This window comes from Mustela nigripes, chromosome 13 (assembly GCF_022355385.1).
Source record: "Mustela nigripes isolate SB6536 chromosome 13, MUSNIG.SB6536, whole genome shotgun sequence".
Taxonomy (NCBI): domain Eukaryota; kingdom Metazoa; phylum Chordata; class Mammalia; order Carnivora; family Mustelidae; genus Mustela; species Mustela nigripes.
The window spans coordinates 81,835,422-81,848,792 of record NC_081569.1 but is presented as its reverse complement, the minus strand read 5'-3'; the positions used below and the strand labels follow the sequence as shown (position 1 = coordinate 81,848,792).

Sequence of the window (13,371 nt, the reverse complement as noted above, 5' to 3'; positions counted from 1 at the left end):
TGCTTCAACCTCTCTCAACCTGAATAACACCTTGCCTTATTATTCTGTGAGCATGTGTGTCACTCTTGCTCGATTATAAACTCCTAGAGGGTTCAGCTTCTTTTCCTCTTTGTCTTCTATACACAGCCTGGGGAGTCTCGAGTACTCGAGTACTCAGAGCAGGAACAGATTAAGCAAAATGACAGAGAAAAGGGACTCATTCCTGGTCTCTAATGACAACAACAATGAAATGGTACCCTAAAACCTAAGGATTTATATAATATAATAAGATTATATCCTATAACACCAAAACACTGAGGGAAGTATCGATTATACCCATTGCTTCAGTGAATCAACCTTTCATTTCAGATACAGCCTATTTTAAGAATGCTTTTGTCTTTTTATCTCAATGAAATATCCACATATTAAAAATTTATCTCAACTTTTCGATCTCATTATTTTAAGCATTAGCTTAACATTAAGTTGCCTTAATGTGCCCAAGACCCCTGTGTACTTTAACCAACATTCTAATTTTCCTCTTCTCTGTCATAGGATACAAGTCAAGACTTCTGACATGTTAGAATCTCCAAGTGTATTTTTAAATAAATGCCACATATTGACCATCTCTTCCTCCTGATTAACACCATTTCGGAAACACAACCTTACCAAGCAAAACAAAACAAAAACACAAGTTAGTTCTGACATGATAAAAATCCTAAAAAGAAATCCTAACATGCCTTTTTTTGTTTCTAAACTTAAGCCTCCAATAAAATCTAGGCTCACTGCCATGTAAGACCAGCTGAATTCTGAAGTCCAACTACCCCCTCTTCTAGGCAAACAGAGGCCAAAGAACTGTTACTTTTCATAGTCACAGAGATTTGAACCTGGAAGCATGCAACTGCACTGACCAACAGCATACTCTTAGTAAGGCTCTGAAGACACACTGAAATGATGGAGATTATCAGTTTCCATTGCATTCACACATTTTACTGATCTTGTTGACCTTGTATACATGCACTGTACCTTTGTTATAGGTTGTCAGAATTCCCTGAAAGAGTCCCTCTCTCTCATCTCTGCGAACTTTTCCAGCAGTATTTATGGCAAACCATGTAATGACTCACACAAGAAAGCTTCAGTCTGGCTGCCTGCTGGATGTAAATCACACAGCAGCACATGCTGAACAACTTGAACCAGATTGTTCTGCAACTTTGGGAGTTCAGCGTCCATAGGAGAGACAATGAAGGGTGCATTAGGTTGGGCTCAACTAAGAAAACATCACTGTACTGCTTTACAAAAGGTCCTCTGTATACCCAGAGTGAGGCTTACCTGCATCTACATCTTCATTTTCCATCAGAGCTAGCTAGAACATACTGCATTTTACACATTTTGTTATGCCATCTTCATGTCTCTTTTCAAAATAGAAAATGATAGCAATTTTGCTTTTATGCTAAAATTCTTGTAAAAACCTGGATACTATTCATCTATTTTTATTGAAGAAAGCCAATATTTTAAAGTATTTATATAAAACCCAAACTGTGTACACAGTCTGTTTTCATCATCAGTGCTGATATTCAACACAGCCTTATTTCCCAAACTGTAAAATTATATATGAGTGATGTGCTTTAATTACAAAACACTACTGAAAAATATATTTTTAAGTTTCTGTAGTGCGTTGGGAAGTGAGTATGATCAACTCACGAATTTTAATTTCCTCTACTTCTTGGTACAGTAGTATTCACCCTTTGAGCACTCACTCAACACCCTGTGATTGACAGGTTGAAGGGACAATGGCAGAAGAGTATTTGCTAATGACTATGCTTTAGTACTTAGTAACCTGTTCACTTTAGTAAGTAGTCAAAAAAAGATGCTTCTGTAGCCTAGTCGTATTTTTCCATTTTAGGAATGTGGTTTTAGAGATAGGTTCAATTCTACCTGCAAATAACGAATTCGGCTTTAAGTCCAATCTTATCCATTCCAATGTTCAGAGTAACATTGGATTTCTTATAGTCAAATCCCAAATATCTTATTTCTAATGATTTCTCTCCTAATGGTTATAGCCATTCCATACCTTAAGCCCCCAGGTGAATCAGAAAGATACATAATATATTATGTGGGGAAATCAATCCAAACAATTATTTAACTGAACTGGCCAGTTGTTTGATTAGTTAAGTCAAAATGGCCGAACAACAGTCCCATGTAGACAAAGCTTTAATCATGTTTCTCTTTAATAAGATCCTTCATCTATAGAAGACACTGAATAGCCCCAGTTTGATCATTTGCTATATTCATTTGAGGAACCAGGCCAAAATAATAAGCCAGACCAAGCCAATGACTTAGTAGGACTGTATGCTTAGTTTTCTAGCCATATGTACAATGCAGAGAACTATATATATATATATATATATATATATATATATATATGTATAGTTATATAAGCATACAGTTATACATATATAACTAACTAACTATATATATATATATATATATATATATATGAACACAAGAACACACATTAGCTCTGAAGATAAAAACAAAAACAGATTTTTCAGAAAGCACATTCCGCACCATATATTTTCATCAATACAATTTTAAAACAAACACAAGGCTCAACCCTTTACTATTAGTAAAATGCTGCTTACCATGTAGGTTCTTTAAAAAGTCCCTAACTCCCTTCCAGTTCTAAAGCTCTTCACAGGACTTGGCAAACTATAGCATGCAGGTGAAATCCAGACTGCTGTCTGTCTCTATACAACCCGTAAACTAAGAATTTAAGAAGAAAAAAAAAAAGATTAAATGGTTAAAAAAAAACTCTTGAGATTTCATGGCTTGTCCTAATTAGAGAGTTCAGCATTCTCAAATAAAGTTTTATTGAAATACGGGCATACTCAGCTGGACCCGGACGGTCTGTGGCTGCTCTTGCCCTCTAACAGCGGAGCTGAGTAAGAGACTCCACGGCCCACAAAGGCTAAAGCATTTACTCTCTGGTCCTTTCCAGAACACATTTCCTGACCCTCATCCTAGAATCTGTTAACTAGGTTCTGTCTTGGCTTTCTAACTTCCCCTTTTGGGTGATCTTTGGGCAGAGTGGAAAGACTAGACAATTTAATACTAGTTGTAACTTCCAGCGAAGAAAGGGGAAGCGGGGACAATAGCCAGGGTGTACCACTGTGCTCCCGTGACTCCTCATTAACGGGAACAGGTTGTTTATAAATTTTTTAAGAAAACTGTGTAAACAGCTTAATCAATTCTCTTTCTTCCATATCCTGATTGACATTGACATTGTCGGTTAATCACATTTCTTAAGTAATACGAACAGTAACAAAGCCCTAGAGAAGGGTAAGCTGATGATCACTCAAGGGGGACCAGGTGAAAAAGCAGGAACCTGGGACAGAACAAGTTTCCATTTGGGAAGCGATCTGTTTTTCTTGTGTTTCTACTGTTAGAGTACATTATAGTGCTTTAAAGAAAAGAAAAACGAACCTTTTTAGTTTAGAATAATTTTAGATACACAGAACAGTTCCAAAGTTAGGACAGAGAGTTCCAATATGCCTTTGACGCAGACTCCCCTAATTTCAGCATCTAATGCCTGAAATGATTTTTTTTTCATTGAATTATGACTCCTTTGCCTTTGACTAGCCTCAAAATCTTTTGTGAATTGGAACACAGTACCATTAGATCTAAAAAGGGCTGGTCTCTACACATAAACCCTGTATGTGCACTTATGTTCATCTGCAATACAAGTGAGGAAGGGGATGCTTACGGACAGCTGGTGACCTGTGCTGACCTGAGAAAGGAAATGCTCTCTATTATGGAGGAAAAGGTGCTGAATTGGAATTCCAGAGGTCCAAATCCTAGTTCCAAGTCTTCTATTGACTTTATATCACTGAAGTTCTTTATCAGTTTTCTCAACATGACAGCAGGGGGACTGAAACAGATGATCTGTACAATTTTTAAGCCCCCAATTTTTTTGGCCTTCTTCTCCTACTGGGGCACTGACATTTGCTGACATATTATGGACCCAGGAAGGATGTGAAAAGCTGCAGTCAATCAGTATTCAAAGCCACATTCGTTTTACAGGTGGAGGTCACCACATGTTTATTAAGGCACAGCCAAGAGTTATGCACAGTATCTAGAAAGCTGTTTCTGAAAATTAAAGCCATAGTACAATTTCAATCATATAAAGCAGTCAGAGGTGACTCCTTCTTTGCTATCCCCATGAAATATTGTGATCTGCAGAGCCCTGAAACTATATATTGTGCTTTGCAAGAGGTGATAGGGCTAACAAAAACACGTTCAAGAAGTCCAGCCCTAAAGAACAGGGCACATAAACTTCAAAGTCCTAAGTAAGTGAGTACAATGTAGTAGAAGGCAATGCCAGACTAAAATATTACATTACGAGAACTGGTAGACTTCTTAAAATAAGTTGAATGTGACATGGAATGTAAGGGTGTCCCCCAGGATTTTTGCCAAGAGTATAAAGCAAATAAGAAACATACAAAGTTTTACATTCATATTTTGTCTCTATCATATATTTGGCACTTCATTTATTTACTTTAAACTTTCACTGCATGCTGTTTTATTTTCCTTTTTGTATTTATAATGATTTCACATATGCAAATCTTGACAATCAGCAGATAAAATCTGTAAAGAGATGGATCTATATTTTTGAACCCAAAGCACCAGGGAGATGCGATATCTTCCTGTAAAGGGCAATTAAATAGAAGAGAAGGAAGAACAGAAATACTAGCAGAATAGGAGCTGTTAGAGCATGTGGCTTTTGAAATTACTAAACAACAGCTTTAAAACCCCCAAGGGCCTCAATAGAAGCTAATTTGAGACAATAAGTGCTACATCCTTTCTAAAAAATTGGGGTTTGGGATTAGAGAGTCAGTAATCACTCAGAGAAACTTACAAAGAAAAATTCATAGGAGAAACTGAGGACTGTTCATCTAATTTTATCAAAAGCTCTCATCTTCCTTCTTTCTTCCTTCCCTCCTTCCCTTCCACTTTTATTTCTCAATAAATGGTAAATGCTTCCAAAGCCAGGACTATGCCTTATACTTTCTCTATATGCCCCCAGAACAGCCAACAGAGGGCTCGGAGGACCCAGAGAAAATACTCAACTACCGGTTGAATAAACTTGAATTTATACACCCAAGACATGGGTTTCTTGAGACTATGGTTTTAACTGTCAACTCCTTAGCTTGTACCTGAGGGAAAAGGTTGGCAGGAGAAGACAGCTCCTCACAAGCCAGGGGTGCCACCCCTCCTAGCTCCAACTCAATATACTGTTTATTTTCCCTTTGGTTTCACACTATTCCCATCATTCTCCCTCCATTTTTCTGCTGCCGTTTCTTTTTTACTCTTTTCTTTCTTCACCCCAGCCTATGAGTTTAGACCCACCCGCAGTTCTCAACGGCGATTTTCAGCTCACTATGCCAAGACAGAATGTGGTACTATATAATTTAATTTTTTTTAAAGATTTTATTTATTTATTTGACAGAGAGAAATCACAAGTAGGTGGAGAGGCAGGCAGAGAGAGAGAGAGAGGAGGAAGCAGACTCCCTGCTGAGCAGAGAGCCCGATGCGGGACTCGATCCCAGGACCCTGAGATCATGACCTGAGCCGAAGGCAGCGGCTTAACCCACTGAGCCACCCAGGCGCCCCTATAATTTAATTTAAAAACATGGTTAAATACTTCCTTTCCTGGGCCCCTTACATGGAGATATGGACATGGATAAGATGTCTCAGACTATTCCCTCAAATAGTCCACAGTCTAAAGATAGAGATAGGTATAGTAAGAAATGAATTATGGATTGATACTAAAGCAACAGAAGACTCTAACAGTAACCCATAGGAACAAATGATTAATGTTCTGGGGAAGGAGAGAAGATTTAGTCAAGGAAGTGACGTGTGAGCTGGGTTTTTAAGGAAGAACAAGGATCCAACAAAACTAGAAGGCAAGGGACATTCTGGTTTGTTGACGGGATGTACAAAGGTACAAACATGTGGTGTGAGGTATTCAGTATTGCTAGGGACAAAGAGGAGGCAGCAGATAGAGGGACAGACTACTGAATCTTGATGCAGAATGCAAAAGTACTTGTGCACTCTTTCAGCCACATTTCCAAAAAGTCTCCGCAAAAAACTCTGGAAGAAGTCTTCTGTTTTTTGCTCATCCCCTTACACCTTTGCCTTCACCATGAAAAGAGCCTCTCCCACACCTCTGCTGTCTCCTGACAGGGGAGACCAGAGCTGACCTCTGAGGAAGGAGGCAAGCCCAGCCAGAGCTGTGGCAAGAAGTAAAGCAGCCATCTCAGCTCAGACTCCATGTGCCCACCCCAGAATGATCCAGAGCAACCCGAGGAGTCAAAGCCTTGCAGCCTGTGCAAGCTGATGGCTCACTGCCCTGGCAATGGCTGACTAGCTCACAAGAGTATTGGTATTTATTGGTATTTAAGAGTATTCTCGGCCATCACGCTCCCAACCAGGCTTCCCCGGAATCAGCATTTGGAGTTGGAGGCAGCTCTGTATACGCACCAGTGCCAGGCGCACTGAAGGTAATGATAAACAGCCCAACTCTGACAGGGGCATCAGGTGGAGAACCAGCAGTGCCTTTCCGAGCTTTGTGCTGAAGGTGGACCAGGGTCCCCCTCTGTAGAGAGGGGAGTTTTCCCAAGAAAATGCAGAATTGTAGAGAATTACAGTCTCAGAGAAGTACTCAGCCACCATCACGTCCACATTTGTCAGAAAGCCCTTCGTGCCCAGGCTCAGGCTCAGAGATGGCAATCCTGGGAACCATGGCAACATAAACAAGGCTTTTCTCTCATGACGTAAATAAAATCAAGTAAAAGGCCAGTTCTTCCACGGACTTCCTTCAAAAGTCCTAAGTTCACTAGAGAGATCAAAAAGGACAACATGTCATTAAAAATGCTTCTTAGAAGCATACCTAAGAAAAGACAATTATATCCCATCATATTTCTGTATAGTAGTAAAATCTGGCATTTGTTACTGAAATAAACAGGAATGAACATTGGCAGCTCTGCATCTGGATGGCCCTATTTCCACTGGATGCCACCCCTGACTTTGAAGATTTTATGTATGTATGTATGTATGTATTTGAGAGAGAGAGAGAGAGAGCGCGCACACAAATTGGGGGAGGAACAGAGGGAAGGGAGAAGCCGACTCCATACTGAGCACAGAGCCTGATGCAGGGGCTGATCTCAGGACCCTGAGATCATGACCCGAGCTGAAACCAAGATTCGGACACTGAATCGAAAGAGCCACTGAGGTGCCCCATGGTGCCACCCTGACTTCAGATTGGGTTAAGTGAAACCGAAGACTAAAGCAGGGACTTGGGCCCCCAGTCTCCTGAAGGTGGCAGACGCAAGAAAACAAACCAAGTAAGAATCAAGCCAGTCTTTTATCCTGCTCTGCTACCCCTGTGGGGAAGCTTTTCTTCAGAACCTAAGGGTTTAGTCTGCGTGCCACCATTTTCCTGAGTAGAAAGAAAGAATAGGACAGGCTGGAGTACACGTCGTGCGGAAATTGCATTTTACATGTTTTTGTTTTGTTTTGTTTTGAATAATGAGGATGAGGACACTTGCCCCCAAGTATGAATGTCAGTGGTTAGAAGTAAATGTGTGTCATCACACTGTAAAATGCCCGAACAAGAACTGGAAGAGCTCTGAGCTGCTCGGACCAGGAAAAACAATGAGGCAGACAGTCTTGGATTCTCTACCTTCTCCGGAAACAGAACCATTTTTATAAAATGTTATCTAAGCTGCGGAACCGTGAGTACAGTAGTAATTCAGCATTACTGTAAGATGTCCTGTACCCAGTTGCTACACAGGAGTGTTTTAAACAGATCCCTTAGACATGATTGCTCAAGTACCAGCCTGGTCTTTGGCTACAGACAGATCATGCATTCCTTAAATAAAGCCCTGCAGGTCTCTCCCCTCAGAAATATCTACCACTTCCAGGGCACCGGGGTGGCTCAGCTGGTTAAGCGTCTGCCTTTGGCTCAGGTCATGATCCCAGGGTTCTGGGATCAAGCCCCATATCGGGCTCTCTGCTCAGGGGAGAGCCTGCTTCTCCCTCTCCCTCTGCCTGCCCCTCTGCCTGCTTGTGGTATCTTTCAAACAAAAAAATAAAATCTTTAAAAAAAATTATAGCTCTCATTAAAAAACAATAGAAAAGAAATATCTACCACTTCCTTCACAATATGTACCTTACATAGTAAAGGAAAATTCTATGGAAATATTAAAGTTCTTCCCTAATGTGTTCAGTCAATTTTAATCAGTTGTCTTGCAATATTTTTCAACGGATTCCTTCGAAAGGCTAAAAATGTCTTATATTTTACACATCGTAGCATTGTTGCCTGTCACACACATACACAATTTGTTGTTTAAAAGCTGCGATGTTTAAATTGAAATAAAACTTGTGCTTACAGTGGTAAATATTCCTGGATTAATAGAGTTGTAGCAGATATACACCAAAAATTGACTGAAGTCTGTGATATTAAAAAGACAGAAAATTTATCTAGTTTTAGCAAATGTCAAATCAGCAGCTATTGCTTTTAAGATTAATAAAAGATATAATGGTTTCTAGATAGCCTCTAAATAGAGATTACTATGAATGGAGAAGTGATTTACCAACAGTCACCACAATGAGATTTCTTTAAAGGTTACAATCATCAGTTATTTAGCTGAAACACTGCTGAGAATGCCTGGTCATTTCTTGAATAATGCATAATGTTCATTGTAGATTTGATCTGTATTATAACAATACAGATATTTCTAAAATAATGGAAAAAACTATCTGTTACTTTCCAATTGCTTAACATATCATTTCCATGAAGTAATTGACTCAGGACACATTACACACTGTCACCTGAGTGTTCTTTCTGCAAGCATAACTTGTAATAATCTATACACAATGGGCATCACAAAACAAACTCATCAACCTTTATAGACTTTTAAGAAAAGATGTGATGAATCCAGGGCAGAATGAAGGACCTTTCTGAAGCAGTAAATTAAATTGATTAAGTTTCTATATAGTTGTGTGGGACAAATTTAAATTCAAGCTTAGAAATTTAATTATTAACACGAACAATTCATCACATTAAAAAAAAAAAAAAACATTGCCTACATCGTGTAAGTACTTTTCATATAAATTTCCAAATGCCTTTAGGTTTATTCAAGAGACTGCTTGGAGAAGCACCAAGTATAATGTCTATCGTTTTATTGTTGGATTATGAACTACATTTCATATGATGCTGCAGGCTATTTATATAAGCTTGTTTATCCACATGAACTTCTTCAAGGGCACAACACTGAAGACCTTAATAAATTAAAATGAATTTCTTTTGATGTTGTTTCATGAATGTTTGATCAGAATGAGTAACAGGTTTGCATTAAAGAATGGGAGGACAGCAATAAAATATACATAGATTGTACAGCAGAAACGGCTTACAGAAAGTGCCCGCTGCATTCCTAGCAACTTTATGGAGAGCCATGGTCAACGGGAGAGAGTCACTGTGCTTACACCTTCACCATCACCTGTTTATAGCAGTGGGAGGACACATGAATCAAATGGGATGCTCTGCTATCATCTGCATGGAATTTGCAAAATAATCAAATCTGGTATCTCCTTCCAGCCTCCTAAATACCCATCTCAACCTTCCCATTTCTCACTGATATCACCATGTCCTTCCATTAGACGGAAATGTCCATGCCAGCAGAGACCATATTTTATCTTTTGTATCCATCTTTAGCATCAATACTTACAGAGCCTAATTGATTGAAGTCCACAAAGTAAAAATGATTTATCAGTCCTAGCCAGAAGCTGTGAGAATCCTGACCTGGAATGTTCGGTGAAGGGGATGCAAATCAAGTATCATTTCTAGAAACAATACGATGTGATCGAGCACCAGGCAGAAAGGCAAGACAATGGATTTTCATTTTAAATCTAATACTTGGCCTTAAACGGTTTCTAGATCATTTCCCTCATCTGTATATGAGGGCATGGTTCTACATGAGCTAGAAATTTACATGTCTTAGAGGTCAGGATTCTGAAAGTTAGTAGGGTTGTCACCTCACAGAAGAATAGACAGACCATGGAACCATTTTTCGACTTTGGTAAACGCCACTACTTATCAACTGCCAACTCCTTTAAATAAAAAAAAAAAAAAAAAAAAAAAACGGAAATAAAGCGTAACTGTATTAAACAGGGTAAGCCAAACCCAGTCCCTCAATCGATGCATTTCCAAGTGAGATCCAAGGATCTACTTTGCACCTTCTGTGACTTCTGACCTGTCTGTTACTCCTACATCTTGTATGGTTTGAAATAAACATGATGACAGTCTACTGAATAAACTCTTACAAACACAACACACTTACTAAGATGATACTCACACCTTTAGCTTGGGAAAATCTGCTACAACTTTATCATCTGGAACATACATTACCAACTTGACATCTGTATCTTTAATGGCAGAAGGATTGTAAAAGGACAGCATCAGTGTACCTCAACTAATTCATACTTTGCTACCTTATACCAACATCCTGCCCTGAAGAGCTGACTCTGTTGTATGTTCTTGTCAACCTCTCAGTGTCATTCTGCTCTAGAGCAAGAATCTGTGAACTATGGCTTGTGGGCCAAGTCTGACGGCAGCTGCCTGTGTTAAGTATGGTTTTATGGGAACACAGCCACACCCTGTTTTTACTTACTGTCCATGGTTGATTTCATGCTACAACGGCAGTGTTGAGAGACTCTCAAAGCCTACAACAGTTCTGAGATAGCCCATTACAGAAAATGTTTGCCCTGTTCTAGAGGAAAACAACGTGTCACAATTTAAATTCTAATTTTCTTTCTCTCCTAAGCCTAAAGAACAAAGTTTGTAAGTACCCATGTAGAGATATGAACAGATTCACACATGCATATATATGTGATTATGCCCCTTAGCCCTCAATTATAAATAGTCACTGCTTTTGATCCTTCATTTTAATTTGAATCCTCTAAGAGTTTTACAGCTCCCCACCCGAACCCCTTTCTCCAACAGCCAGGAGTACAGGACTTCAATGGTTGTTGTCAAGGTGTAACCACTTAACTAAAGCACCTTAATCCTTTCCCCAGAGTTGCCTACAATTTTGCCAAATGTCCAGCTTTGTGCCCACCAAGGGTCTAGATGCACAAGAAATGAGCAGGTCCCTTAAGTCTAATGCCCTGAATAACACACTCTTAAAGGTAGGAAAATTAATGGTCAATGCCACATACACATCAATAAACACGTGCATGCATAGTCATATGCTAAACATGCTATAAATTATTAGAAGTTTCACTAACAAAAGAAAATACCTCTCTTATGTATCAGAGTGAAGAAGGCCTAAAAGCCTTTAACTAATGAGTTTTAACAATGACTGCACCAAGGATTTGGAGGACAAATAAATGTTTATATTTAAGCACTTTTTAGGCAATATGTATAGAGACTTGAAACATTAATACATGAATTATTTATCAGCCAATAAAATCATTATTCAAAATACCCACTACAATTGGAGTCTGCGCTCTTCCTCTCCTTGGTTACTACATACAGGAAATATTAGTTCCACCCTCTAACAAATATTCTCATAGTCCACCCATCAACAATAATTTGCATGTATTAGCATAACACAAATTAAACCCAAGAAGCACTTCAATGTAAGTCATCTCATTCTCATTTCTCTGAAACCTTCCATAAAGTGATAGACTATTTTAGGCTGACAGACTTTTGGAAAATAAAAAAGAAATAGAAGAGGTTTATTTCACCTTCACATGGTGTCTTTCTCATGCAGAGTTCAGATTTCCACATTTGTATCCCTTTAAAGGATTTGATATGCAGGAAAAGAAGAAAGGACGATGGTAAACATTTCATCTTAGAGACACCTACAGACCACCATATTCCAGAATAAACAGGGGCTTAAAGCTTACCTTTGACTGATGTGTTAGGTGGAGGGCCTTCCATTCGCAAGTTCCATGGAGGGTCCCCTTGGTTAGCAAAGTCCCTCATTTTCAGATAGCTAATTGTAAGTCGAATGATGGATGCCTTGTCCAGCTGGCTAGTGATGGCTGCAGGAAGAGGCAACAACTTGGCCAATTCATAGAACTCAAAATTTTCTTTTCCCCGGCGGGACCGAGCGGCATCTCGGGATTTCTCCTTTCTCAATGCTTGTAAACTGCAATCAAAGCAGTGAAAACGTGTTCTTTAGAATATGTTCTTCTGACATCAGATAGGAACTGTTTTCTTTTTATGTCCTTTCTTTCCCCTGCAAAAATCTGCCAAAATCTTTATTCCAAACTCTAGGACCACAGTAAAATAAATTCTAGATCATGTCCCCTAAAACCACAAATTCTACCTCTGAACTTACATACCACAGACTTACGTGCAATGAATAAAATTAGTTTTTTTCCCTCTATTTGGTCATGCATTGAGACATATTCTGTGCTTCTAAGACCTAAGAGTTACAGATGAAGTTTGATGTTACCAGCTATACTGGAAAGATGAGGCTAGTATTCATATACCTAGTCTCAGGATACTGATTTTGTTCTTTTAGCTGTTATCACTATGGGATCTTAAGCCATCAGAAGCACCCATTTTTAAAAATGTATTTCAATCATAATCTTGGGGAACAAAGGGTAAACATCACATTTTAGTTGTTGATTCTGTGAATTGTGTTCATGTCCTTCCAGTCCTCAATAAGGATCATGACCTTTAGTCAGATAAAGAAAACATCCCACTGAAAATGAAGATTTCAGTGCAGCTTTATAAATGCACTGGTAATTGGCTGATAAGAGAAAACTTTAGTCCTTTACTAATGAATATACATTAGTAGATGGACAGATTCCCTAAGATACTTGAGAATAAAATACATTGCCCAGAAAAGTCAAACTTTAAGATAATATAAATTTAATGTCAAAAGATAAAGCCTTGTGTGGGTTATTAAAATTTATCAACGTTATAGACATATTACTTCACAGAAGATGCAACAGGTGGGATCCAGCATTTTCCTTAAACTATTCATGTGCATTTCTGTTTGAAGTTTGTTCACATTGCTGAGGGCAGAATCTGGCTCACCTGAAGTTGTGTTTGAGTATCTGACAGAATTCCACCTATTCTGAATTTTTCTATGTCTGACAAGAAATAAAACCCAAATCAGACCCTGATGATAAGTAATTGGCCAATATTTACAATATCAAGTTGCTATTAAAATCATTTGTAAGTATCTATTTCTAAGTATCATTGCAAGGAACTCTGAAGGCATTTTAAAATCTTTGAATCTAGCTTTCTGGTTTCCCATTACAAAATAACAAGAAAGAGAGAAACAAGCAAGGAAGGAAGACCAGAGCAATAGATCA

The 13,371-nt window shown here is 38.7% G+C and overlaps 1 protein-coding gene across 6 annotated transcripts in view; it reads right to left on the bottom strand.

Moving 5' to 3' along the window:
• The window catches only part of NPAS3 (neuronal PAS domain protein 3), an 841,582-nt gene that overhangs the window by 571,667 nt on the left and 256,544 nt on the right, over nucleotides 1–13,371 (bottom strand). For all 6 annotated transcript variants that reach the window (XM_059373060.1, XM_059373061.1, XM_059373062.1 and 3 more), the window contains one exon: nucleotides 11,947–12,191. In XM_059373060.1, coding sequence (XP_059229043.1) covers nucleotides 11,947–12,191 — 245 coding nt within the window. The remainder of the gene's footprint in view (nucleotides 1–11,946; nucleotides 12,192–13,371) is intronic.